Raw genomic sequence first — 25,582 nt, 5'->3', positions numbered from 1 at the left:
CTTGAATGAATATAACTTTAACTTTCGAACTTTGCTTTCGTTCCTGTCTTTTATACGAGAACAAACTGTACATCAAATTGTATACAATATCATATTATATATATATATATATATGTGTGTACAAGTATATATAATTTTTATGTTTCAAAAGTTTAAAAAAAAAAAAAAAAAAAGCAGATAAAATAAGAAACAGAATAAAACGATATTACAACCATAAAACTTTGTATCTTATTAAAAAAAAAAAAAAAAAAAAAAATGTAAAAAAAAATTGACAATGTTTGCTTATGGTTAAATAAAAAAAAAAAACAAACAAAGTGATTACAAAATACATAGTATATTGATTAAATAATATTGATCATAGGTTTATTTAACATGTGAGAATAGCTGTATCTTTTTTCATAGGTGGATCTATCATTGAAATGAAGATCCTTCGAACGATCGAGTAGATCGTTTATCGATGTTCTTGGGATCCCTTCTTTAGGATCACCATTGGAGTAGCAAGAGAAAGAGTAAAAAAGAGAAAGAGACAGCAAGTTACAGAGTTAAGTGTAGCGTGGAGGTGGTGCCAGGCTCCTCCTTCTAATAAAAGCCGCTCACTAAGCGCCAGTAAACAGACAGTCAGAGAAAAGTCGACGAGAACACGGGGCCTGTCGTGAGAGCTCCTCTTTAGGGACATTCAATTTTCAATTTCTTTTTTTATAGTTTTAATATTCCAAAGTTTTTCATTTGTTTTTTTTTTTTTTCTATTTAAAATAATATATTTTTTTTTTTTTGGTTTCTGTTCCAACCTGTGACACACACCGTATTCGTAAACAAATTTTAATTATATTTAGGTATACAAATAATACATGTTCATTGAAATTTCATAGAAATTGTGTTTTGTGGTGAATTTTGAATGTGGCTTTTATCAAAACTTCATTTTATTTCATTTTATTTTGTTTTTTTTCAATACTTGTGCTGAAACTTTTACCCCCCCCCCCACCTGTTTACCACCACCACCATCACCAGTACAACCACCACCACTGCTATTCATTTCCCTCCCACTTTACCCTACGTCACAAAGTGTGTACGAAAATTAGGAAAATTTAGATCGTGTGAATTGTTGTGAATTTTTGTGAGATGTAATTTACAAATATCTTTACTTTCATTTTTATTCGTTGTTCTATAAAAGGCAAAAAACTTTGGTTGAATTTTTGTCACGAGTAATTCTCGTAATCGAGAAAAACACGTGTGTCAGGTGACAGAAAAATAAATGATTGAGGGGGACAACAACAAAAAAAAAAAAAGAATGGAAAAATCTATATAATATTCTAACGATTGGAAAGTTATAAAGAAAGAAAATATTTTACATAGGGAAGTGAAATCTTTGGTGAAAGATCGTAAAGGAAATCGATCAGAAAGGAAAATCGTGAATTAAAACGTATGCGATTTCGTTAAATTCATTTCACTCTTACTCGTGTTTCATACAAAACTATATATATATATATATATCAAATAATATCAAATAATAATAATTTTTCAAATTAGTTATTATTGTTGGATGATTAAAATGTCTGTCAAATGAACTGACCTCGAGACTGAATAAAATAACGCAATACTTCGTCACACACACACACACACATCTTCGAATAGAAAACGTGTGTGCATTGAATTCGTGCATTGAATCTAATTTGACAACCATTGTCAAAGTCATTTTTAATTCCTAAACGTCATTCTACTTTATAATAATAAATTACTATCATTTTTTTTTAATGTTTTTTTGGTATAATTTTTAACTTTTTTTTTAGTATCTGTTACTTCATTAATGAAAAAAAAATTCATTTCAATTAAATTTATATTTATTTTCTTTTTACTAAATTTTTATTTTTTTCTCTTTTAAATTTAAATTAAATTAAAATAAGAAATATTTCCAATTAACTTTGGCCACCTAATTTTAATAATAAAAATAAAAATAAAACTTTCGCGAATAAATTTCAATTAAATTTAAATTTAATTGAAATTTGTATTTTTTTTTTGTTTTTTTCTTAAATTTCAATTAAATTAAAATAAGAAATATTTCCAATTTACTTTGTCATTCCTAATTTTAATAATAAAAATAAATATTAAAAACGTTCAAATAACAAAAAATCAATTGACGAAAAAAAAAACTACAATTGAAATATTTAATTTTGTTTATTTAAATTTATTATTTTCACGTTGTCGTTGAAAACTTTGTTGAGTTGAAGATGAAGATGAGAACAGAATCATTGGACTTTCATTCGGTCGAAAGTGATAGTCTTGAGTCAGAATACTATGCTCGAGAAAAGAGAGCCTTTCCTCGGGTTCTCCTCCTCCTCCTCCTCCACCACCTCCACATCCTTCAACCATCACCGTTACCACTACCACCTTTCTTCCTATCGATCTTCCGAGCTACTTCACCTGTATCTTTTTACTTTACATTCCTTTCAATTGGTTTCCGGTCTTCACTAATGGTTTCTAAGCATGAAATCGTTATTGTAACATGTTCAACATGCATGACCTTCGAATAAGAAGACTAAGAAAACATCTAAGCTTCTCCTTCATAATAATAATCATCATCATCATCATCATTATCATCATGAATAACATCATCAACAACAAATATTTATATTTATTTTTATTTATTCAAACAATACGAAAGTCATTCTCTGTCGTTTGCAGAAAAATCTTGTGACGATAATCAAAAAAAAAAAAAAAAAAAAAAGAAAAAAAGAAGAAGAGAAGAAAAAAGCAACAAAAACATAAAGAAAAAAAAAAAACAAATAGAAAAAAATGAGGTGTACAACAACGGTGACTCTGGTGGCTATGATCAGCGTTTTCGCATTGGTCAACTCTTATCCTGTGGCACAAGAAAAAGGTTTTCGATCAGAGGTAAGTGAATGGAACACAAATTCAAACATTCTTTTTTCTACCCCTCTCTCTTTTCTTTAACTCTGTTTCTTTATCTTTCTCTTTCTCTTTTATATATAATAATAATAATAATAATAATAATAATAATAATAATAATAATAATAATAATTAAATAATGTTAGTCGAGCTTTCTAAAACATTATTCCAACTAATACACGGTGTAAGAATGTTTGCAATTGAAAGCAATGTGAATAATGAATTATACAAAAGAAAAATAATAGAAAAACAAATAAATAAAATGACCATTAGACTCGTTAGATCAAATATCATTTTAAAATCAGTATAGGAAACCAACTTTGAGTAATCAAACTTGATTCATATATAGCTTGTGTATATATACCCAGTGTACGATAAATTATCGTCAATTATGAAACAATTTATTATAAAAAAAAATATATATATATATATATAAATAGTAATAGGGTTGTAGTTGAAATAATTAAATAAAAATCTAAATGATTTCACGAACATTGTCAAATTACGTAAGTTATAAGAGGTATTATGACAACTTTCACTGTGTCACTGGGTCATTTTATCTTTTATAGAAAACTGGTCCGCCTTTTGTCTCTCGATACGTTCAAGCTTGGAGAAAGTTGAATTTCTACGATACATTTATACTTATGTCTATATGTATATAAGCATATTAGTGGGCATATGTGAGTCACAGAAGTATTCGTTCACACAACGTTCCCTTTATAAATTTGAAATTTGAAATAATTCCTAGGATAAATCATCCAAATTTCTATACGTGGAAACATATTTTTTGGAATTATTACAATTTCACATTGATATAAAATAAATTTCATTGTAGAAAAATATTTTATTCTTTTTAGAAAAATATATATAATTTTAATTAAACAATGACAAATTTAATTAATATATAAATATATATTATATAATAAATCAATTATATTTTTATATATAAATCTATATATATATATATAAATAAGCTAATAGCATATACGTAAAAGCTGTAATAAAAATATAAAAAATATTTTTTTATTTAGTATTTGAGATAAAAATTAATTTTTTTTTTGATTGGTTGTATATCAAATTAAAAATAAATTATTTGATTGTTTTTTATATTGACAATTACTAATACTTCTGTTACTCGTATTTATAACTTAATTGTATATATGTGTATATGTATATATGTATATAAGGAAAAACTATTACAAATGATTTTAATTGTCTCTTAGGTATCTAGATATTTTTATAAATCGATTGCTACGATTGAATTATTAATTGTATATTTTTTTTTTTTTTAACTTACTCAAACGTGATTACTTTCGCTTTCTGTCTGGTGAAAATAAAGTTCTTTCTAAAGAGAAAGAAATATTCTCTTTCTTTCTTAAGGAAAGAAAGAAAACAAAAATTTTAAGTTTAAAAAAAACACACACACACACACACAAAAAAAAAGAAAATATAGAAATAAACGTAGACGTTCTCGTTGATATTTGACTAGAAATTATTGAAAATCTTGTTGGCAGGTAAACGTCAACGTTTGACTTTATTTATCTACAGCAAAAGGGTAAAGAAAAAAAAAGAAAGATTAAAAGAACCACAACTTGTTGAAAGTTTTATATTTCTCCACGTGACGAAACGGAACAAAGTCAGTCACGTAGAAAATTTAAGTTGACCGTTCAAAAAATTATCGAGTTAAAAAGCCGAAATAATCGCGAGATTATTGCGAGAGAGAAGAAAATCAACTGCTGGTAAACCTCCCATTCGAACGATAAATTAATCTTTCATTAAAATAACACCTATGTACTAGGATTTTCGTAAAAAGGTGCAATACATTGAACACATTAAATGAAATTGGATTTGTATTAGATAGATCGGTATATATAATTGTTGTATTAAATTACTTCTGAAAAATGTTAAAAATAATTTGATCAATTGGTCAATCTTTGATGATACGATCTAAATGAAATTATTATTTTATACCTTTTGGAAGAAATATATATATATATATATATATATATTTTTGTTTTGAAATCTTTAAGGTATGAGGTATAATTTGGATATAAATTGTACTTTCAATATTTAGAAAAATTAATTAGAATTAAATTTAAAAAAAATAATTTCTAAATAAAGACAAATTAAAAGTATTGCAAAATAACCAATTAAAGGTATTGCAAAATAACCAATTAAAGGTATTGCACCTTTTCATTAAAACTATAATAAAATATATATATAATTATATTATATACATTATATAGTACTTTATATATACATTATATATACATTATATACAGTATATAATGTGCCACTAATTTGCCAAATCGATTAATTCCACACATTTACAATTATTTCAATAATTCTATCAATCTTCCTTACTTATTAATAATCAAATAATTAATCTCAAAAAATTAAATCTTTTTGCATCTCGTAAAAAAAAGTACCAAAAAAAAAATAAAATAAAATAAAATAAAATTAGCAACAAAAAATTATAAAAATTTCGAAAGAACAATTTAATATCGATTTAGAAAATATTCTTCTAAATATGTATATGACTAGACAAAATTCAGAAGAAGAAAGAGACGATTATATGAGGTCCAAAAAACGAAATCAAAGAAGTCCGAGGCCATCGTTGGCTGACTACTTCTCCTCTCTCGTCTTTTTCTTAATTCCCCCCCCCCCTCACCCCCTCAACACTTTCACTGGCCGAGAACGCTACAAACTAAGCGGACACTTTCTTCGAGCTCGATCGATGTCCAATGGAAAGTGCACAGCCTTAACATACACGCATATAACACACATTTCAAAAATTACTACGAGATTCTAACGTGAGAATCTTTCGTATAAATTAAAAACAAACAAAAAAAAAATTAATAAATAATCATTTGTTTCCGTATCATTCGTTTTGTTTGTTTTTTTTTTTATCTCGTTTCAATGACGTATAACATTTGTTTCTAATTTTAAAATAATAATATAACATTATATTATTATTTTACTTCTCAATAAGATTCATGAATCATTTAAAAAAAAAAAAAAAAAAATCATTCAAGGTTTTCATTGACCAATACATCAATTAACATCTTGTTAAAATATCTGAATGAACTGACAACGTTTTAAAAAATCATGATAGACATTTAATACATCATCAAATTATTCGACAAACGTCAGAATAAATTAATAAATTAACATCGTTTTTCAATGAATTTTAATCTCCAAGATATTTTCAATGAATATGATATTTGATAGTTCGTTTTTACAAATTGTACAGAAGTTAATTCAAATTAATTGAAAAATATCTTACAAGCTTGAATGTAAAAAAAAACATATCCACAGTATGTAATAAAATGTTAGTATTGACTATTCTTCTTAGAAATAGATTTGACGAAAACATGGAATGCTTAAAAGAACACGAACGTGGTTTGAGGGAAAGTTAAATGTGCTGTTGGTTGGTTGAGCAACGTCATCACACAATGTCCACGCAGTAACACGTGTAACACGAAACTAGATTTTATCGAATATATTTTATACTTCACGTTAGATATAACACAACAAATTTAAAAATAAATTTAAAAATAAATTTAAAAATAAATTAAAAAATATAAAAAAACGAATAGATTGATTCATAAATATAAAATAATAATAATAATAATATATATACGTGATTAAATTAATTAAACTAATTGTAAGTTGTTTCAAATTATAATCATGATCAAAATCCATTGTATGTTTAACCTTCGTTAGAAAATATTCTTGATTATACGTACTTGTTTTAATTGATCAAGAATACTTAAAAGAAAAAGAGAAAGAGAGAGAGAGATAGAGAGTAAAAAACTAGAAAATGAGAATAATTAAATATCAATGTTAATTTACAAACTATGTTATAGTAACGTAGTTACAGTTATACTATGTTAGACTAACGAGTTTTTTTCCTTAACTCGTAAATGCATTATGCTCGCTTCCATTTTAAGCAAATAAATTGTTCACTCGAGTATTTATACACTTCAACGATATTAATACGAATGATTTGGCATTATTAAACATGTTAAATGTTTTAGAAAAAATAAACAAAGAAAAGAGACAGGGGGTTAAATAATTGTACGAGTTATAATTTGTAAAGGAAAAAAAAAGAAGGGGCCAAATGAAACTTTTTTCAGGCTCTCGATCGCTTGTTAATGATCGAAGCGGACAAGGAAGCTGCACTGAGGAATAAAAGGACGATCGGTATTCTTCGACAACTATTTCCAGATATTACCCAGGTGAGCTAGTACCTGGTATAACAAACAAACCAATAAAATATCAAAGCCAATTAAGCTGACGAGAACTGAGAAAAAAATTAAGATTAAAATAAATTATTCTAAACGATCGATCACAAAGTTATAAATAAATTGAAATTGTAATCTTCGGTAAGATTGCAAGGTTTCGATCATCTTCTAAAAAAAAAACAAATCCTTTCAAAATCTGAACGGATTTGAACGGTCATCCTTCAATTGGAATTCGTTCGTTCATTCCTCTAATTATTAATTCACTCTAAAGCGCAATTTGTTTGCGAATTAGTCAAATTATTACAAAAATAAGATCATCGATAAATCGAACAACAAATTTTTGTCTTCGGTATAATAATGATTAATGTTTCCTCTATTGTAACAAAAAAATTCGTAGATACTTTCCAGGTGTTTAGAACGCGATTTCATCTATCGAACTCGAAGGGGATTATTAATCATTACTCAATTTTCAAATGAATTTCTCTATGTTTTGTACACTCCGTTAGATATCTACTCGTAACGAAATAAGACGACGGGCATGACAATAACGATTTACCACGGTGTGTTTCCTTTTTATATGCCGGCCGAGGCTTTTGCGACAGGAATCGATTTGGTAACGATTTCGTTCGTTCTTGCAGAAGACCAGATCGTTAATGTTTACTTATGTATTCCAAGATCGTTCAGTATTATTTCAAAATCCATCCTCGCATTGATCCTTTTAGGAAATCCATCCTTTAGAAGAAGAATTTAAAAAAAAAAAAACAAACAAACAAACAAACAAACAAGAAACAAAAAATAATTGTTCATTCATCGAAATATAATTATAATATCGATGAGAGAGAATTATGAACACAACACATGAACGAATCAATATGAGAAGAGGATTCCTTTTCTTTGATTATTTTCTTTTTTGTTCTTCCGGTTAAGTGATGTTGTTTTTTAGATGATCGATAATAAGGTGAACAATATAATCTCGGAAATCTTACGCGTCCTTGGCCCGATCATACTAAGAAACATCCTTGCCAATAATAATAGCGGAAATGATGGAAATGGCAGTACTGGAAGAGCAAATGATGATGATGATGGCTCAACCGTAATGATGGAATCATCCTTCGACGACGATCAGGAGGACAACGGTAATGGTAATGACGTTCGCGTTGATTCGATCAATTCAAACGATTCCAGAGTTTCGAATTCTCAAACTACTACTACTACTACTACTACTACTACTACAACCTTTCCAACGGAGGAGGATCAAAATAATAAAACACCTAGTACTACTACTATTGCGACTACTACTTCTAATCCGAGTAGTCTCGGTACATCTACTTCCAACACCACTGAATCAGCAACAACAACAACAACAGAAAATGCAACATCAACTGAGAATGCAACAACCGATCTCAATACTTCGATGCTGTGATTGTTTAACACAAAGCTCGGTAAAATAATAGACGATTGTTCTGATCGGAACAGGTGTTTTATAGCAACTGTGTGTTATCACAAACCTCGCTCTTCTTCTTCTTCTTCATCTTCTATTTCTACTTTTTACTTTATCTGCTGGTTGTTATCTCGTAGAAAAATGACCGCACGAAAAGGACTATTGCGGAGATTCTTCGATTTTCGATATTTTCTCATCATTTCGATATTTCTTTGTTTATCGTGCTAACTCATATTCCATTATTCACGTTCCTTTTCATGGGACGATCAGGTGTGTTCTTTGACGAAAAATTCTTTGAACGATTTTGTCTTTACCGCGCTCGAAAGACAGCTGCGGTTTATGGGATATAACTTCATGGAATGTTCTCTCTCGCTCTCTCTCTCTCTTTTTTTTTTGTGGAAAATATCTGTGTTCTCTTGCGAAGATTTTATTCTGTTGCTAATATACAAAAAAAATGAATGAACAGTAAAAAACCAAACGATCGATAAAATTCGATCGTAGTCAAACAAACAATTTGATCAGCTTTAAATGATTAATTACATATAAGTGTGTATAATAATAATTCATAAGTATGCGAGAAATGTAACTCATTGTCAACAAGAAATGTTGTTAGAAAAAAAACAACAAATCATCGAATGAATTTTGCCTTTACATAAAAAAAAAAAAAAAACCAGTATTATTAACTCAGCACTTGCAATTAGTTTGATTGATTGATTTATTTTTTTAATATGAATCATTTTATTTCTACACCATGCTAGTTAATTTTTCTAAGACATTATGCTTGATCGTTAAATCGTCTGCTTTTTCAACTAATCGTTATACTAAACTTCTTCTTGTCAAAGGATCAACCTTCTCAAGCATTCGTTTGAGATAAATGAGAATTTAAATTTAGAAATTAAAAAGAAAAAAATATGAGAGAAGTATCTTATTGAGGTTAATTAGTGAATAACTTAATATGACGAAATAAAATTAGTTTTATAAAATACTTAAAAATTACAAAATCTACAAAATTTATCTGTCCTTGATGATAATTAGTCAATGAGATTTATTTCGATACTTTTATGGGCTATTACAGACTAGTTAAAAATTTTTTAAATTCAAATTATTTATTTCAAGGCTTATTTCTTTTTTTTTTTTTTTTTACAAAAAATAGAAATGACTAAAATATATTCATGATCCTTTGGCATTAGAAAGTTTCATATGTTTATAAAATCCTAATTCTACAAAATTCTTATTAAAAATTAAAAAGAAAAAAAAATGAGTAATTTGAGATTACATTTGCATAAAAAAGAAAAATGATACATGTTTGAAAAACATGGTGGAATATTAATATGAAATCGTTTGTTTCTAGGACGTGAATCCTGAGGCGGAGAATCGGGTAAACGAGGTTGGGTCTGAGTCACAGAACAACGAGGTACGAGTGCAATTTGCCGACGAACAATCGGCGAACGAGGCAGTGCCAAATTTAACACCTTTGGAAGACGTCGAAAGCAGTGACGATGAGAACAGAAATAAAAGGTTCTTGAACTTTGGATTTGGGGGGAGCTCAGGTGGCAGCGGAGCAGGCTCTGGCAACTTCCTTTTTGATATAATCAGGGTAAGTTAATCAGTCTCTTCTTACAAAATATATTTCTTTATCTATTCTAACGATCAAACATTCCAAAATTTAGATTTTCTTACCATTATTACATCTATTATCCTATACGGAACAAAAAAACATATTTTATACACAACATAATTTCATATTTTTTCTTGTATCTTTTCATTCAGGTTAATAATCGGTTTAGTAAAACAATTATATTTCATTTTTATAATAAACCAAATCGATTAACTCGATTATTTAAATAATATTATTATTGTATACGTTGATTACACGTTAATGTATTATAAGAATACATATTTTATAAATGCAATGCAATGTCATTTAATTTCCGAATACAAATGTGTGTATATTAAAAGAAATTTCGTTTCGTATAGGTTTGGTACAAAAAAAATAATCATATTGATGAAAAAAAAATAATGTTATGTTAACAAATAAGATAATTATATTTAAAATAAGATGATGCGTTTCCTATCAAGATTTTCTTCGAAGTAAATATATATATATATATATATATATACGGTTATTGGTTGGTTGAAATATAATATAGTAAGAGAGTGGAGCGTTTTATACGGAAAACGACAAGGGCGTTTAATGCTGAGACGGTAGTGAAAGTAACATCGAATTGCTAGGCCGTGTCTAGCTCCTATTCCAAGGTTCCTGACCTAGGAACGGCCTTAGCTCACTCGAAGATCGTCGTGCACGGAATTTCACAACGCTGCGGTTAATGGAGCCGTTGAGATACGCGAATCCTTTTCGTTTCATCAAAACTCTCATCGAATTTCTATCAATCATTTAATTCTATATCTTACCAAAAAGAAAAAACAAAACAAAACATATTCTCTGTTGCAGATCATAAATAATAAAATATATGTTAAGTATATAGGTACCAATAAAACAAGTCGTGTATAATCGATCGATCTAATTTACAAGACGAAATGTGTTAATTAAATAATATTGTTAAATAATGTGCATGATAGAAGTGAAACTACTCGCATTATCATATGGAAAACAATCAATTGATTCGTATACCTACACTGAGTTTCCCTTAAAATCATACACCGTTACGTATACAAAATTATTGCATCAAAATTATTGATATAAAGTAAAACAATTCTACCTGTTGATATACTTGAAATATTCAATAATTATTATCTGATATTTTATTACATGAATATTTTCAACACAAAAAGACATATATTTTAGTTAAAACAATTTGAAATATTAGTAGAATGCATTAAATTATTTAAATAATTATTAATTAATTGATTAAAATGTATATGTATACGTTTGATGCACCGTTCTATTCGAAATCTTCCGTTAAACTGACTCCATTGTCATCTATGACAGTTCTTTTATTCAATGTTGTTTATATTGTTTTCATTTTTATTTTCCAAGGGCTACGTATGTTTAACGGGTGTAATATTCGTAATATGAATAGAATTCGATATTATACTGTTTTTATTTTTTTTTTTATTTTAATGACCTATTTACGTTTAATACAACATCAATATAAAACAATTATACTTTAATTAAAATAATTACACAAGTAATCATTTTGTTTCGCTTCTCAAAGAAAAAATAAACTAGAAATGATTTTCAATCGTTGATTACTCACACACTTGATCTTGTAAATTAGAATAAAGATCGATTTTAAAAATATTATTGAGTTGGCAACTGAGTGATTGCAGATTTTAAATAAGAATGAAAAATATAAGTTTATTCAATTACGTATTATCCATTTTTGTTAATGACCTTTTGCCATCGGTCAGGCAGTTCATCAAATTTCTGATCTTTGCTATCAAAAAACAGAATTAAGTGTAAAACAAAATCCGCAATGACTTAGTTGCCAACCCAATATTATAGAAAGCCCTCCTCCAAATAGGGGTTTTCTTCGTGTAAGATTTTTTTTCAGCGATAACAAAAAAACAAAACCTAAAAAAAAAGGAATCGTTCGAACGACAAACGAATGTAAAGAAGGGGGTGATAAAAAAAGAGAAAAGTGTGAAGAGATATCACCGATGGCTGGATTGATGCATAGTTTCAACGATGCAAAACAAAAATAGAGGATGAAATATAAGAGGAAAGAAAAAAATATGGATTGACGAATTTTCTCGTATCTGTTCTCGTGTAGCAAGCAGCCGACGGGGCGGCAAGAGCGGCGGGCACGGTTTACCGCGTGGTCGCCGGCACTCAGAGCTTAGGGCTCGGTCTAAGTGCTTCGCGAGACGTCGCTGCCGCCGCCCCAGCTGCTGCTTCTGCATCTTCATCACCATCACCATCATCATCTTCTTCTTCTTCTTCTTCTTCTTCCTCGACCCCTGGTGCATCTTCCTCGATGGCCGATGCATCCTCAACAGCCGCCCCTCAGTCAGCAGCACAGTCAGCCACTCAACCACCATCGGTACGAGACCATCAACTCTCTCTCTCTCAACATTCCTTCCTTGCCTACGGCCAATATTTTTGATAATTTCACTAATCATTTATATTTTCTTGCTCTCACTCACCTTGCAATACATCGATTATGGTTTTTATAATACTTTGTAATTTTTTTCTCACGTTGATAACAACATTTTGAATGATAGTTTTAATAAATTAACGTATTAATAAAATGATACAGTAATTAAAAATAATTTATAGTATTTATATGAAACTGTGATACACTATTGATTATATAATTATTTTATTTTTTTAATTTTTATTAGTATTTCAAAAACCTTAATCGATTTTATAACTATTTTGAACCCTTGATTTGAACCTTTCTCTATTTTATCACTTCTTATTTATCTTTCACTATCTTTTCCTATCTCTTTTGTGTATATGTGTGTGTTTAACGCTAATAACATTTAATCTCTGCACAACATGATCGTATTTTAATGCAGTATCATTTTTTTTTTGTTAGAAGAATTATACAATCTTTTACATTTGATTATCTTTGTTATTTAAAATTTAAACTAACTAAGATAAACGCTACTCTTTACAATATGGTTCGAATAATTTTACAATTTCATTTGCTAACTTGAAAAAAAAAATAAAAGAATATTTTCTAATTACTTATTCCTTATTTGCAAAAGATAATAACTCGGTTGAATAATCAAAGAAATAATTAAACCGTCTTTTAACTCGGAGTTAATAACAACGTCGATTTACTGCCAATATAAAATGAGATTACAAAAGAACCTACGATAGATCTTCCTGTCTGACTTTCGAACCGCAAAACGTGAACTACCAACATACTATCGTATCTCACGTGTAATATATGTACATTGTATATATATATGTATATGCATTAAATACGCACTTACGCATGCATGCATATATATGTAACACACTTTGCTTGTGGATGATGGTTAGAGCGTTTTTAAGTCTTTACACTTTCTATCGTAGACTTAAACATCGCTCATATGGTTTATACATTATCGGTTATGAGAGCCTAACTCTATCATCTTTTTTTCCCTTTCACCGTTTATCTTTATTATCTTTTTCTTTCTTTTATTTTGTTGGTTCTACGCATTCTACCGTCATTTGTATTACTCGTCCACATGTGTATTTGCCTCTAATTCTACCCCCTTTTTTTATTTATATTTATCTTTTTCTTTCTATTACAAACGAATTACGTATCAAGATAATAAATTATTTTTGTATTTTACACATAATTATTAGAATTTAAAAGTAATATCCATACCATAATATATACCATATAATAATATCAATAAAATACCATATAATTTTGTTGAAAATCTTGACACGTGATTAGAAACGTTTGTATTTTATTTTAATCTTTCAAATCTTTTTTTTTTCAAATTTCTAACATTATATTTTATCTTTATCTTTATCTTTCTTTCTACTATCTTTTTTCTGGATATTTCTATTTCTTTGTTCCCTTTACATAATGTCAAACTATACAGCGTTTGATATCCACGATATTCACCTTCGTGCTTTCTTTCTCTATCGTTAAAATCGTACTACTCCTGGGATCCTGCATCTACTTTGCTCGAATCCATTCCAAAAATTTCCACCCCGGCCTCAACGGTCCCGACGCAATCACCGACGATCACCGACTCTACTCTAAAAAGGCAAATTGTTTCAATTTTTTTGCCCAAAAACCGACTGGCCAATGGACGTTAAAAAAAAAAAAAAAAACACCAACCCTCGTTTTATTTTATTCTTCCAATGCAAATATAAATCGCGACTACTATCGTTGATATTATTATTGATGATTATTAATTGTATTATTTTTAATCTTGCACCTGTAATTCTAATTTAGTTCTTTAGCGACGTAGTTGTTGTTAATGTAATTTATTTTTTTTTATTAATTATTATTTTTTTTTTTTTTACTTAACATAGTCCTAGCACGAGCAATGAGCAAACGAGACAAGTTAAGATTGATATCAAAAGTTTAAATCTTTATTTCAAATCACGAATCGTTTGCTCATTGCACTATCATCACGTAGCCAAGTAGTTTTATCGTAATATCCGTTGTAAATCCGTTGTAAATATCCGCTTATGACGTACGTTTTTCGAGTAATGATGTTCATTGATTTTTTTGTTTCATTTATTTCATTATTTTTATACAAGTATTATTAAAACGTGATATAAACTTTGATATAATTTTCTTCAACTTCTTTTGAAATGTGACCAAAACTTACGTCATTGACACACAACTTTTTAGCGGATATTTTCATCGTACATATATCATAGTCATCGTAATTTATCATCTTTCATTATCATCATCATCATTATTAGAATTAATTTTCTTTCGTATATCAGCCTGCGTCGATATTCACTTTTACACGCCTCGTAGATTTTGACCAACATCACGAAACCATTAATAGAGTTGTTGTTATCGTAGCACGTAAGACATTTTTCAATTAGTAATATAGAATGGAATATTCATGAAGTGTAATTGTAATAGAAAAATTAGGTATAAGCGCATCATTTGAAAGAGAGAAATGAGCACAACGTAGTGTCGGGAGCGCTGGAGCTGGACGTGGAGCTGCAACACACACTCTGTAATTATATTGTCCTAACAAAGCAAAACAAAACAAATTATGAAGTAATGTAATGTAATGTAAAGTAAAGTAAAGTAAAACAAGCGAGAAAAGAAAAAACGAAAGAAGATGATATCGAACGTGATTTTTCTCTATCTATTTCTCTATTTATCTATCTATCTATCTGTCTATCCTATCATCTATCTCTATCTGTCTTTCCTTTTTTCTATTATTTTTCTTGAAGTATATATTTTTACTTCTTCAAGTAAAAATTCATTGTTTTCTTCTTCTATTTTATTATTATTATTATTTGTTTAAACGAATGAAAACTTTTTTTCTATTTTAAGGGTCTACCTCTCGTACACTTTGAAACATGTCATATTACTTGCACGTATACTAAATTTCATAATGCATGTTTCATTTTCTTTTTTTATGTGATTTAATGTGTTAGAAAAAATTTGTATTTATGTCAAAATTAAAACACATATGTTTCAATGTGTGTAGGGTTGGTTGGTTCCTTTAACCCATTCACTGCCAGACATATTTAGAGGGACTTGCCTTAAATTTTGAAAAATATAATAATATTAAGTTACTGATATAATATTGTAATGGTATTTACAATAATTGATAATTAATGTTTTCTACACCATATAAATATTTTATTCAACCTTTTTAATAATTCTTAACGTAAATAACCATTTGTAATTAATCTGAAATTGCAGCACACACTACGAGATATCTCATAGTTGGCAGTCAATGGATTAAGATGTTTCTATTTTTTCTCTTTAGATATTTCTTCTCTGTTCACTCTCAAGTATGAATGTTATTAATCCATTCATTTTATCGTTATATTTGATCAAATTTCCTTTCAGATGGTAGCAGGAAGTGGAAGTCAAAGTAATGCGTCAGGTGATGCTTCTGCTGGAAGGGGGGATGGTACGCAGGAAGCTATACCTGGACCAATCACAAGGCTCTTTGTTATTGCCAATAGAGGAATTTCAAATCTTCTTCAAGATCTTATACTCGTAAGTAGAAAAAAGAACAAAATATCGAATAAAATGACAGAGAAATTCTGTAAAAAAAAAAAAAAAATCAATTGAACAATGAACATCAAATTTGAACAAAATTCTTTCAATGCACAAGGTGAGACAATTAACAAAAATTTCATCAAATTAATTAAAATTAGAAAGAAATATCTTCGATGTTTTATTCTGTAAACTTGAAAACGAACAAACGTTAACGTTTCGATAAATTTCTATTATTTCCTGATATTAATATATGTATATATATATAATTATTTTATTTTATACGTTCGAAGTCATTTCGAATATACAAGAATTTATAAAAGTTATCATAAAATAAGAAATCGATTTTACGATTCGAATTATTCACGGACGAAGGAACATTCTAACGATTGTTATCGAATACAGTCACCGAGCCGAGACACGTTAGATCGTACAAAAATTCACATCTCATTCTGTCTTTTTCTCTTTTTTTTTTTTTTTTTTTTTAAACGCGTTGACACATACAAAGAAATTAGAAAGTAATCGAAGATCATTTACCTTTTCTCTCTCGACCAATCAAACTTCTACTTCAAACTAAATTATCTTACAGTTCGATAGGTCGTAATTTGAATAAAAATAAATTGAAAAGAAAAAAGATAAGAGACAACAGACAGGTCAATTTAACATGGCCGTTCTATGATTAAACGTAATGTAACATTATATACCAATGATTGCGTGATATTACAATCTAAGTAGCCAATACGTTTCAAAACGTTGAACTTTGAGCTTCCAACGAAACAAGTTTTGTACCCAGTAAACTTCCTTTGCAAGGACATTAGATTGGACGGAAGACGGAAAGATAAAAAATCAAAAAAAAAGAGAGAAAGAAGGACTTTAAACTCATAAGTAATAGTGTCGTAAAGGGGATCGAGATTAATTCAAATCAGATGACTAATAATTTTCTATTTTTTTATTAATGACCGACCGTATGATATATCATTGGAAAAAAAAAAAACAGAATATTAAAAATCAAATCTAACGCGTCCAAAGTCGAAAATATTTCTTTCTTTCTTTTTTGAACGAACGAAGGAAGGAACGAATGGCAACTATACTTCGTTCTAGATATATAAACCGGGCTATTACGCAAGCGGCCCGTGTCAGGATCGATGGAAAGCAAAAATGTAAACGCGACTTTCTCTATGAAATAGCTCCTCCGTTCGTTTTGCCACCGTCTTTTACTTGTACTTTACTTGTATTGACTTATGCAAGCAAGTAATCAAGAAGTTAATCCACTTCGACTTCTTGGCACGCGAAATCGCTAGGGGCACACGCACTATAAGAATTATTTATTAATAATATAGTCTCACGTTTCTAAGAATCGATCGATTAACAAGAAAAATACAAAAATTTTCATTCGTCAAATAATACATTCTTATCGAGGAAAAAACAAAATATAAAAAAACTCATTCTACAAGTCAACTTATGTTAAAACTTCAATGGCCGCACGTCTACGCAGTCAAATGTCGCCAGGAGCCGATAATATTTTGGAAAAATTAATTAAAAAAAAAACTAAAATTAAATTCACGAAAAAATTAACATAAAAAAAAACAACAACAATAAATTTAATTTTATATAATTTTAAATATATAAATAACGGCCAATGACGGTTGTTCCGGCTATCACACACATGTTGTGTGAGCGGCCATTAAAGTGTTAATAATTATAAACGTTTGATATTATCGTAGAAATGTTTCCCAATAGATTTTTCTATCATTCGAAATACATAAAAAAAACATAATAATAAAAATAGAAAATATATAATATGTATTATCTTTTTAATTTTTCAGCGCTTGGCTGCCACGAGCGAACGTATCGTCAACTTCAAGGCACGATTGATCACCTCGATTATCTAGGATCGTGCAAGAAGTAGGATACAGATCTATAAGAAACAATCGTGAAAGTCTTCGTGATAAAATTACGTAGCACTAGTCGCGATACAAGAAAGCCAACCCTGCCGGAGGACCACGGGGTACGACGTTGACAACATTATCGACATATATATTTTCTCTCTCTCTCTCTCTCTCTCTCTCTCGTTCTTTCTTATACTGAATTTTTATTTTTTTATTTACGATTTCTTTACATTTTCTATACGTCGAATGTTGTCCCCTTGTCCCTGAGATCCAAAAAAAAAAAAAAAACAGAAAGATAAAACAACGAATTCTCATCGATCATTGCTCAGAATGTGTCCATATTTTCTCTCTCTCTCTCTCTTTCTCTTTTTATCTTCTTTTCTTCGCTTTTCTTTAATTAATTATTAATTTCTCTTTGTTTCTATTCTATATTTTCGTCTACTTAATTCTTCCTTAGATGATTAACAAAAAAGACAAAACAAAAAAATAGAATAATAAATGTAAAAGTCCTTACTTCGATTTAGAAAAGAAAAAAAAAACACAAAGAATTTCTCGAAAGAACGCATCTTATACAAAGATCCATTAAAATAAATGTAATCGTTTAAGATGCGCATCTTTCGACGATCGATGAGAGAGAAACACTGTGAGTTGCACTTATGTAATGTTGTTTTGCAAAGTTTTGTACATAGACCTGTGCCTCAAACCCCATGCCCTGCCCCATTTCTCTAAGAACACGTTTTAGTTCAGTGTCAAACACTGATTGTTTTATTTCTTCCCCCCTCCCCCTTATTTTCTTGTTTTATTATAATTATAATTATTTACTAAAAATATATTTGCGATGAAATGCAAAGTCCTATCTTTTGTCCGTTCCATCAAAAGCAAAAAATTTTGTTTATTTCTTTTGTTCAAAATAAATTTTAGATGAATAGAGTTTAAAAGAAAAAATAAATATTCTAGCGTTATAAATTGCGCTGTGAAAATAATAATAATGGTTGAAAGGTTTAGGATACTTTTTTTGGTTCTCTCTCTCTATCTCTTTTTCTCTCTTTCTTCTTTTTATTTTGAATATTAATCCCACGAGTAAATTTGTGTAATTTGGAAAAATAGAAAAGAACCTAGTGGATTTTCAATACTAATTTGAGATAATACATTATTTCAAAGATTTTTTTTTATCTAATTCTTCGTTTGCAATTTAATTCAATTGCATATACAAGTGAGTCCCAGAAGTATTCATACCCGTTCCTATTGTAAATTACAAATTGATTGATATTTTCTTGTATTGAAAAGCTTCTAAATCTAATTTAGGATTATTCAACTTTTAAATTGATATACATTTCATTGCAGAAGAATATTTTATTCTTATATAAATAAAAACAAAATATTGATAACTTTTAATTGACAATAGGGAAACAAATACTTCTGTAACTTACAATACGCATTTATATACTTACGTATTTACGTACTCTCGTCACCATTCAAATGTAAAAAATATAAAATTAAAAGTCTCCCATTTCTCTCTCTCTCTCTCTCTCTTTGAATCTTCTCAAAAAGTTTAGAAAATTCAAAGAGAGAAATTGAATACAATGTTCTGAAGAAAGAAAAGGTGTCCTCTCGTAACGCGAACGAAGTCCATTATATATTTATATGTGTAAATCGAGCCCGTTGTTTTGTAGTGTAAATAAATATTATTGTAATAAGAAACATAAAAAGAGTCTACTATTATATTTATTGTAATTCTAATTACCTATTCTTAATCAATGACTATTTATAAAATATACCATTGATCATACAGCAATGTAAATTTTACAACGATGCAATTCCTGAAAAGGTATTATTCATAAAAAATTAATTTCAATAATTACAACCAGTAGTTCGTACCATTTAGAATCTTTTATTCATGGTATGACTTAGCATCGGAGGAATTTTAAATTTGTTTACATACTCGTTACCAAGTACTAATCACATATCTAAAAAATGAACAGTTAGTATTAAAAGTTCTAAGATAACCTCAAAACACTCTTATTTAACAGCAATTATTATTATAGTCTGCTATTCTTTTGACAGAATATTACTGCACATGGTTCTTTCCCAATGTAAATATAATAAGAACAGTATCTTCAAAAATCTTTCATGATTGTGGTATTGTTAGATTCTTCTTATCGTAGTTAAAAGTAATGCATAGTCTTTTCCAGTTCAACGATGTAAAATCTCTTAAATTATATTAATGTTACGAAGAAATATTTTTTAAGAGTTATATAATATCAGTTTATTACATTTACATTTTTATAATTCATGATTTTGATTACTTCTTAACACAACACACGAAGATGATACAACAGCTGATTTTTCCCACGCATGCGCACTACCTAATTCTCAGTAACGTATATACTTCACTCAAATATGAGGTATCGTTAGACCCCCATGACAATTGAATTACGGTAAAATGGGAAGGGCCCCTTACGCGTACCTACTATTGCACATAGATACGTCTATGGAAACAGATGTCGCGTTGAGCTGTGACGTTAGCATGCACATGCGCACGAAGGCTCCCACGTGGGAGAAAATCTCACGACCTAACGTGATTGGTTATAAATTTGAGTACGCCATTGGTTATAAATTTGATAAGAGTACGAACTTGTTAGTCCAATTTTTATAAATATAATTCCTTCTTTTGTAACTTTTTATAATATTAATCTTATTAACAATATAAAATGTTTTCAAAATGAAATTTCTTTAATTTTATTTAAAATAATAAAAATATTTTTTTCTTGTTCAATGTTACAAAATGCTATTGGTCGTATGGGTAGAATTTAATCTTTTTTCATTGGTCAACATACATGATACCAAGAGACAGATTCTGGGTGAACATTTTCATATGGATGATGCTGATCTAAATGTTATTCTCTATATATAATATATGGATATATGTGAACATATTATATGTATATATTATCACTATTGAAATGAGTTATTTATTTACTACTTGAAATCAACTTTTTGTAAGCTTAATCATCGACCGAAAGACAAAAATCTTTATTGTTTTATCATCATCATCATCCAAATATATTTGAATTTGACAGATAAACAAGGTATAAACATAATTGTGTTAATAGCTTGTCTTTAAATAAACGAATATATAATTTTATGTAAGAATTAAATGTTACAAAACCTGACAAAAATATAATTCGTTGATGTTTCTACTTATATATATATGAATTATTGTTTTTAAAATAATACCTTGAATTATTAATTTTGTGTAATATGTAAATATTATTGGATGCGTATTAAAAAATATATTTAATATTTTCAGTAGCTATGTCCAATGAGGAGCGCCTTCGAAAGCTATTATCTGATTTAGGAAAAGCAACATTACGCGGTGTAAGAAAATGTCCTAAATGTGGAACGTATAATGGATCTCGTGGATTATGTTGTAAAAATAAGTATTGCGATGCGGTGTTTAAAGAACCAGGAGAAAAGAGAAAATTATCAACCGAAGCATGTAAACTAATAACCGGTTCAGCTGCTCAAGTTTTCTCTGTTCGAGTTAGAGATAAGGGTCCTGATTATCGAGGTTTTGTACAGTTGCCTGTAATAAATACATCTATTTCTAATGAAATGATAGCATTAATTTCACAAACAACTGCTCTATGTTTTGTCGATACTTGTGAGAGGAGTTTTGATACCAGTGTTCTTAAATGTCACGTAAGTTCAATATTATAATATATATTTTTAATTTATCTAATAAAATTTATACAATTTATCATTATAAATTATAATTTTAGGAAAAGGATGCATCTGATGTAACTGTATCAACGTGTCAACATATCCAGGCTGCATTAAGATGTTACGCAGAAGCTCAGCCATTGACGTTAAGAAATTCTATTTTATCATCTTTAAACGTTAACAATGAAATGAAACAAGAGATTTGGTTATTAGCTACAGAAACGTCAGGTCCATTGGTACAAAGAGTATCTAAAAATATAATGGCTGTAAAATGTAAAGCTTCGCCAAAGCATCCTTTAGGATATCTTCATTTTTCTTTCTTCGTTACTAAATTGAAAGATAGAGTGGAACATCGGTGTTTTTGCAGTTGTACCGCGTTTAAGGTAAATTGTTAGAAAAAGAAATATCTCTTAATGTTTATAAAGTTCTAAGAATTGCATAATTTTGCATAATTAAATTTTATTTACAGGGTACCGCTAAATCAATTGGAGATAAAATAGAAACAAATTTGTCACAAGCAAAACGCTGTGTACACTTTTACGCATGTATATGTGCCTTTGCTAGTGATCCTAAATTGTCGGAAGAATTTAATTATTATATAACCTTAGATCAAAATGATCTAAGTGTACCAAAACCACCGATGTCAATTTTAGAAAATAATGAACAAGATAAAATAGTTGGAATAGGTAATATATATTTTTTTTATAAAAAGATATTTCTTTTTCATCATAAAAGATATCTAATTTTGTGTTGTAACTAATGCTAGATCTAGATGCTTTAAATACAGATGATGCTGAAACGCATCTGTTGATATTTCGTGATGACACTTTAACTGTGCAAAGTTTAGATGGAAATAGACTTGATTTAGATTCAATGAACTTGGAATCGTCGATTTTACCTAATAACATTGTTGAAAATATCGAAGTGGAATGTGATCGTAGTTTATTAGAAGATAATAATATTATTTCTCAGGTATTACATTAAACTACTATTATATATTATTTAATTATAAGTTAATGAAAGTATTATTCTAACTATATTGTAATTATTTTGCAGGTTCATAATTTGGAAGTTATTGACCAAAATAGTGTGCAATTTAATGGAAACACAATGAAAATCTTAAATGAACAAGCTGAAATTGATACAAAGTACAATATATTAAATAGTCAATATATCTTAAACGATAATAATATTAAAATATTAAATACTAGAAATTTAAAAGTCATTGATACAAATACAGTATTAGATGTTAACAATATCAAATTAATAGATACTAATGCAGTGATTAATGGTAATGAATTTAAGATGATAGAAAAAAATGCATTAATTCAATACGATAATGGAAATATGTCTAATTCTGAAAGCGGGACTGTACAACCTACTGTTTCGATAAAGCGAAAAAGAGATGATAAAAACGTGAATAAATTAAGCGCTACTGGTCTAAATAATTTAAGTTCTATCGAACCGAGAAAATCAAAATCAAAACCAACTATTATAAAGAGATATCAAAATTCATGCGAAGACTTGGATGAATCTAACACAAGCCTGCCTTTCATTAAATGGTTAGCATCAATTACAGAGAGAATTAATCAAACAATGCATTTTCAGTTCGATGGAAAACCTGATCCTTTGGTATTTCACGTACCACAAATATTTTTTGATTGTTTACGGGAGCGAATATCTTGTGGTGGTAAAAAGAAACGTTTACCTAATTCAACGACAGCCTTTGTTAGAAAAGACGGAGTACCGTTGGGTACCTTTACAAAATATACATGGCAAATTACAAATATATTGCACGTAAAGAGTATTTTTGAAACACCACTTATACCTTTAGAAATTACAAGAAGTTTTATACAAAATGCAGATGGAACGTATGAATTATATAAAAGAAAGGAAACAGATATCGATCGGTATAAAAAAACAAATAATAATGCATTGATCAAACCGCTAGAATTGAAAACTTATTTAAAAGTTGGTAAGGACATTTTCACATTTAACATTATTTTATATGTCAAATATTTCAATTAGAATATAATCTATCATAAATAATATTTTTGTAGGTAATACTTCTCCTAATCAAGTAGAGCCAACACCATTCTTAATAGAATGGATACCAGATATTTTACCAATATCCAAGATTGGCGAATTAAGAATTCGATTTGAGTTTGGACACGTTAAAAATGAGGCTAACCAAAGATGGAGAAAGATAGCGTTATCGAAAAATTATTGAATTAAAAGTTTAATATCAGTATAAGTTAAGTATTTATTTTCAAGTATTGTACTGTTATTTCTTTGTTATATTACAAAATTTTAAATGTTTTATAAGAAAACACGTAATAATGTTTTACATTGCATACTAATGTATATATTTCAATCAACAATTTATTCTATGCAAAATAATTTTGCATTATATTATAAATTAAATTGAAATATACTTTAACCCTTTCAGTACATAAATTTTAATAACGAATATATGAAAAATATTGTAATTAACTTTGTATATTTCTATGATGCGTGTAAATATATTATGTATTCATATGAATATATTAATTTAAATTGAAACATAATATATGTAATAATTTTAATGTAATTGATGTAGTACTCAAAGGGTTAAACAATGAAAAATTATATATATACATATATGCTTTGAAAAAATTTAAATATGCTAGAAGGTTTATTAGATAACGTATTGAAAAATATATAAGTATTGGCGTTTTTGTTCGTAACTCTAATACGTTAGAGTTAAAAATTTTTAAACGTAAAGACTGACCTCTGTTTTTTTTTTTTTTTCTGAAAAAATGGGTACAAAGCGTGTTTTTAATGAACAATGTGTTTGCCAACTGCTACGAATTACATTTTAGAAAATCGTTTAGAGCTTGCGGTGTTTAACAGTAATTTTATTTGAAGAAACAAAATATATATTAAAAAGTTTTTTTTTATTTATTTACTAGACGAGTACCACCGAGATGAATTGAAGTAAAGACAAAAAAAAAAAAAAAAAGAAAAGACAAAAAATAAAGGAAAAAAAGATTCCAATTGTTTTTAATATAAAACGACGAATGTATTATACAACACGTGTCAATGTAAAATATTGTATATATGTATTGTGGCATATTTTCAATCAGAAATGCTGAATTAATATGTTATTTAATAAATACGTATTCTATGATATAATAAATTTTTCAATTTACTTCAATTAATTATTAATTTTCTATCACAAGGACGTACACCTATTTTATATTTTATTTTTTTAATTGTTTAAATAACGAAATAAATAAATATATAATAGGTAAAAAATACAACGATTACGTATATATATATATAATATAAGTTAAAAATGTCTTTTATATGCTCCATAAGCACAAAAGTAATAAAAAGAAACTTATCTACAGGTTTTCAAGGTTAAGCCAGACGTAAATACTAAGTGAGCATTATTGTTATGTTAAAAAAAACTTATTCGACTTTGATTTAACTAGAAAAGAGAAATAAGTATGTATTTGTGGTGTTTGCGTGTGTGTATGTGCGAAATATAAAAGAACAAAAAAAGACAATCTATTTATATTTCTGAAAATATCAATATTTTTTTTAACCAAAAAAAGCTTACTCTTTTATTACGCGTATATCATATAAAATAATAAAATGAAAATATGTATTATGGATTTCGTAATAAAAAAAAGCGCGGTTTTCCAAGGTATATATGTATGTATGCATCTCGTATCCCATCTATGAGGATTCCATGACTTTTTTCTCTAGTCATAGCAC

General features: G+C 28.2%; 2 protein-coding genes and 1 long non-coding RNA gene across 6 annotated transcripts; 2 read left to right on the top strand and 1 right to left on the bottom strand.

Moving 5' to 3' along the window:
- Positions 1-608: 608 nt before the first annotated feature.
- Positions 609-18,645, top strand: LOC107069061 (uncharacterized). Of its 3 annotated transcripts, XM_089169723.1 has the most exons (7): positions 610-833; positions 2,680-2,889; positions 7,044-7,145; positions 9,944-10,189; positions 12,327-12,596; positions 16,056-16,208; positions 18,035-18,645. In XM_089169723.1, the coding sequence occupies exons 2-7, from the start codon at positions 2,791-2,793 to the stop codon at positions 18,098-18,100; spliced, it is 936 nt and encodes a 311-aa protein (XP_089025849.1). In that variant the 5' UTR covers positions 610-833; positions 2,680-2,790; the 3' UTR covers positions 18,101-18,645. The 3 variants fall into 3 exon arrangements, with proteins under 3 accessions (XP_089025850.1, XP_089025849.1, XP_089025851.1); XM_089169724.1 differs by lacking the exon at positions 7,044-7,145 and having other exon boundaries at positions 609-833; XM_089169725.1 differs by lacking the exon at positions 12,327-12,596 and having other exon boundaries at positions 612-833.
- A 1,159-nt stretch (positions 18,646-19,804) lies between these two features.
- LOC149033314 (uncharacterized) lies at positions 19,805-20,522 on the bottom strand. Its single transcript, XR_016175736.1, has 2 exons — positions 19,976-20,522; positions 19,805-19,917 (listed from the first exon to the last, which is right to left on the bottom strand). It is a non-coding gene; the product is annotated as an uncharacterized LOC149033314 (long non-coding RNA).
- Positions 20,523-21,025: 503 nt separating this feature from the next.
- LOC107069051 (uncharacterized protein C2orf42) lies at positions 21,026-24,839 on the top strand. Of its 2 annotated transcripts, none has more exons than XM_015325991.2 (7): positions 21,026-21,186; positions 21,411-21,799; positions 21,880-22,203; positions 22,290-22,506; positions 22,587-22,792; positions 22,877-23,795; positions 23,881-24,839. In XM_015325991.2, the coding sequence occupies exons 2-7, from the start codon at positions 21,413-21,415 to the stop codon at positions 24,048-24,050; spliced, it is 2,223 nt and encodes a 740-aa protein (XP_015181477.2). In that variant the 5' UTR covers positions 21,026-21,186; positions 21,411-21,412; the 3' UTR covers positions 24,051-24,839. The 2 variants fall into 2 exon arrangements, with proteins under 2 accessions (XP_015181477.2, XP_015181476.2); XM_015325990.2 differs by having other exon boundaries at positions 21,027-21,186; positions 21,408-21,799.
- The last annotated feature ends 743 nt before the right edge of the window (positions 24,840-25,582 follow it).

The sequence above is a fragment of the Polistes dominula genome, unplaced genomic scaffold (genome assembly GCF_049000335.1).
Source record: "Polistes dominula isolate Pdom_NZ unplaced genomic scaffold, Pdom_raw_medaka contig_49, whole genome shotgun sequence".
NCBI classification, from domain to species: domain Eukaryota; kingdom Metazoa; phylum Arthropoda; class Insecta; order Hymenoptera; family Vespidae; genus Polistes; species Polistes dominula.
The sequence above is the reverse complement of the archived record's forward strand: the minus strand, read 5'-3'. Positions and strand labels throughout refer to the sequence as shown.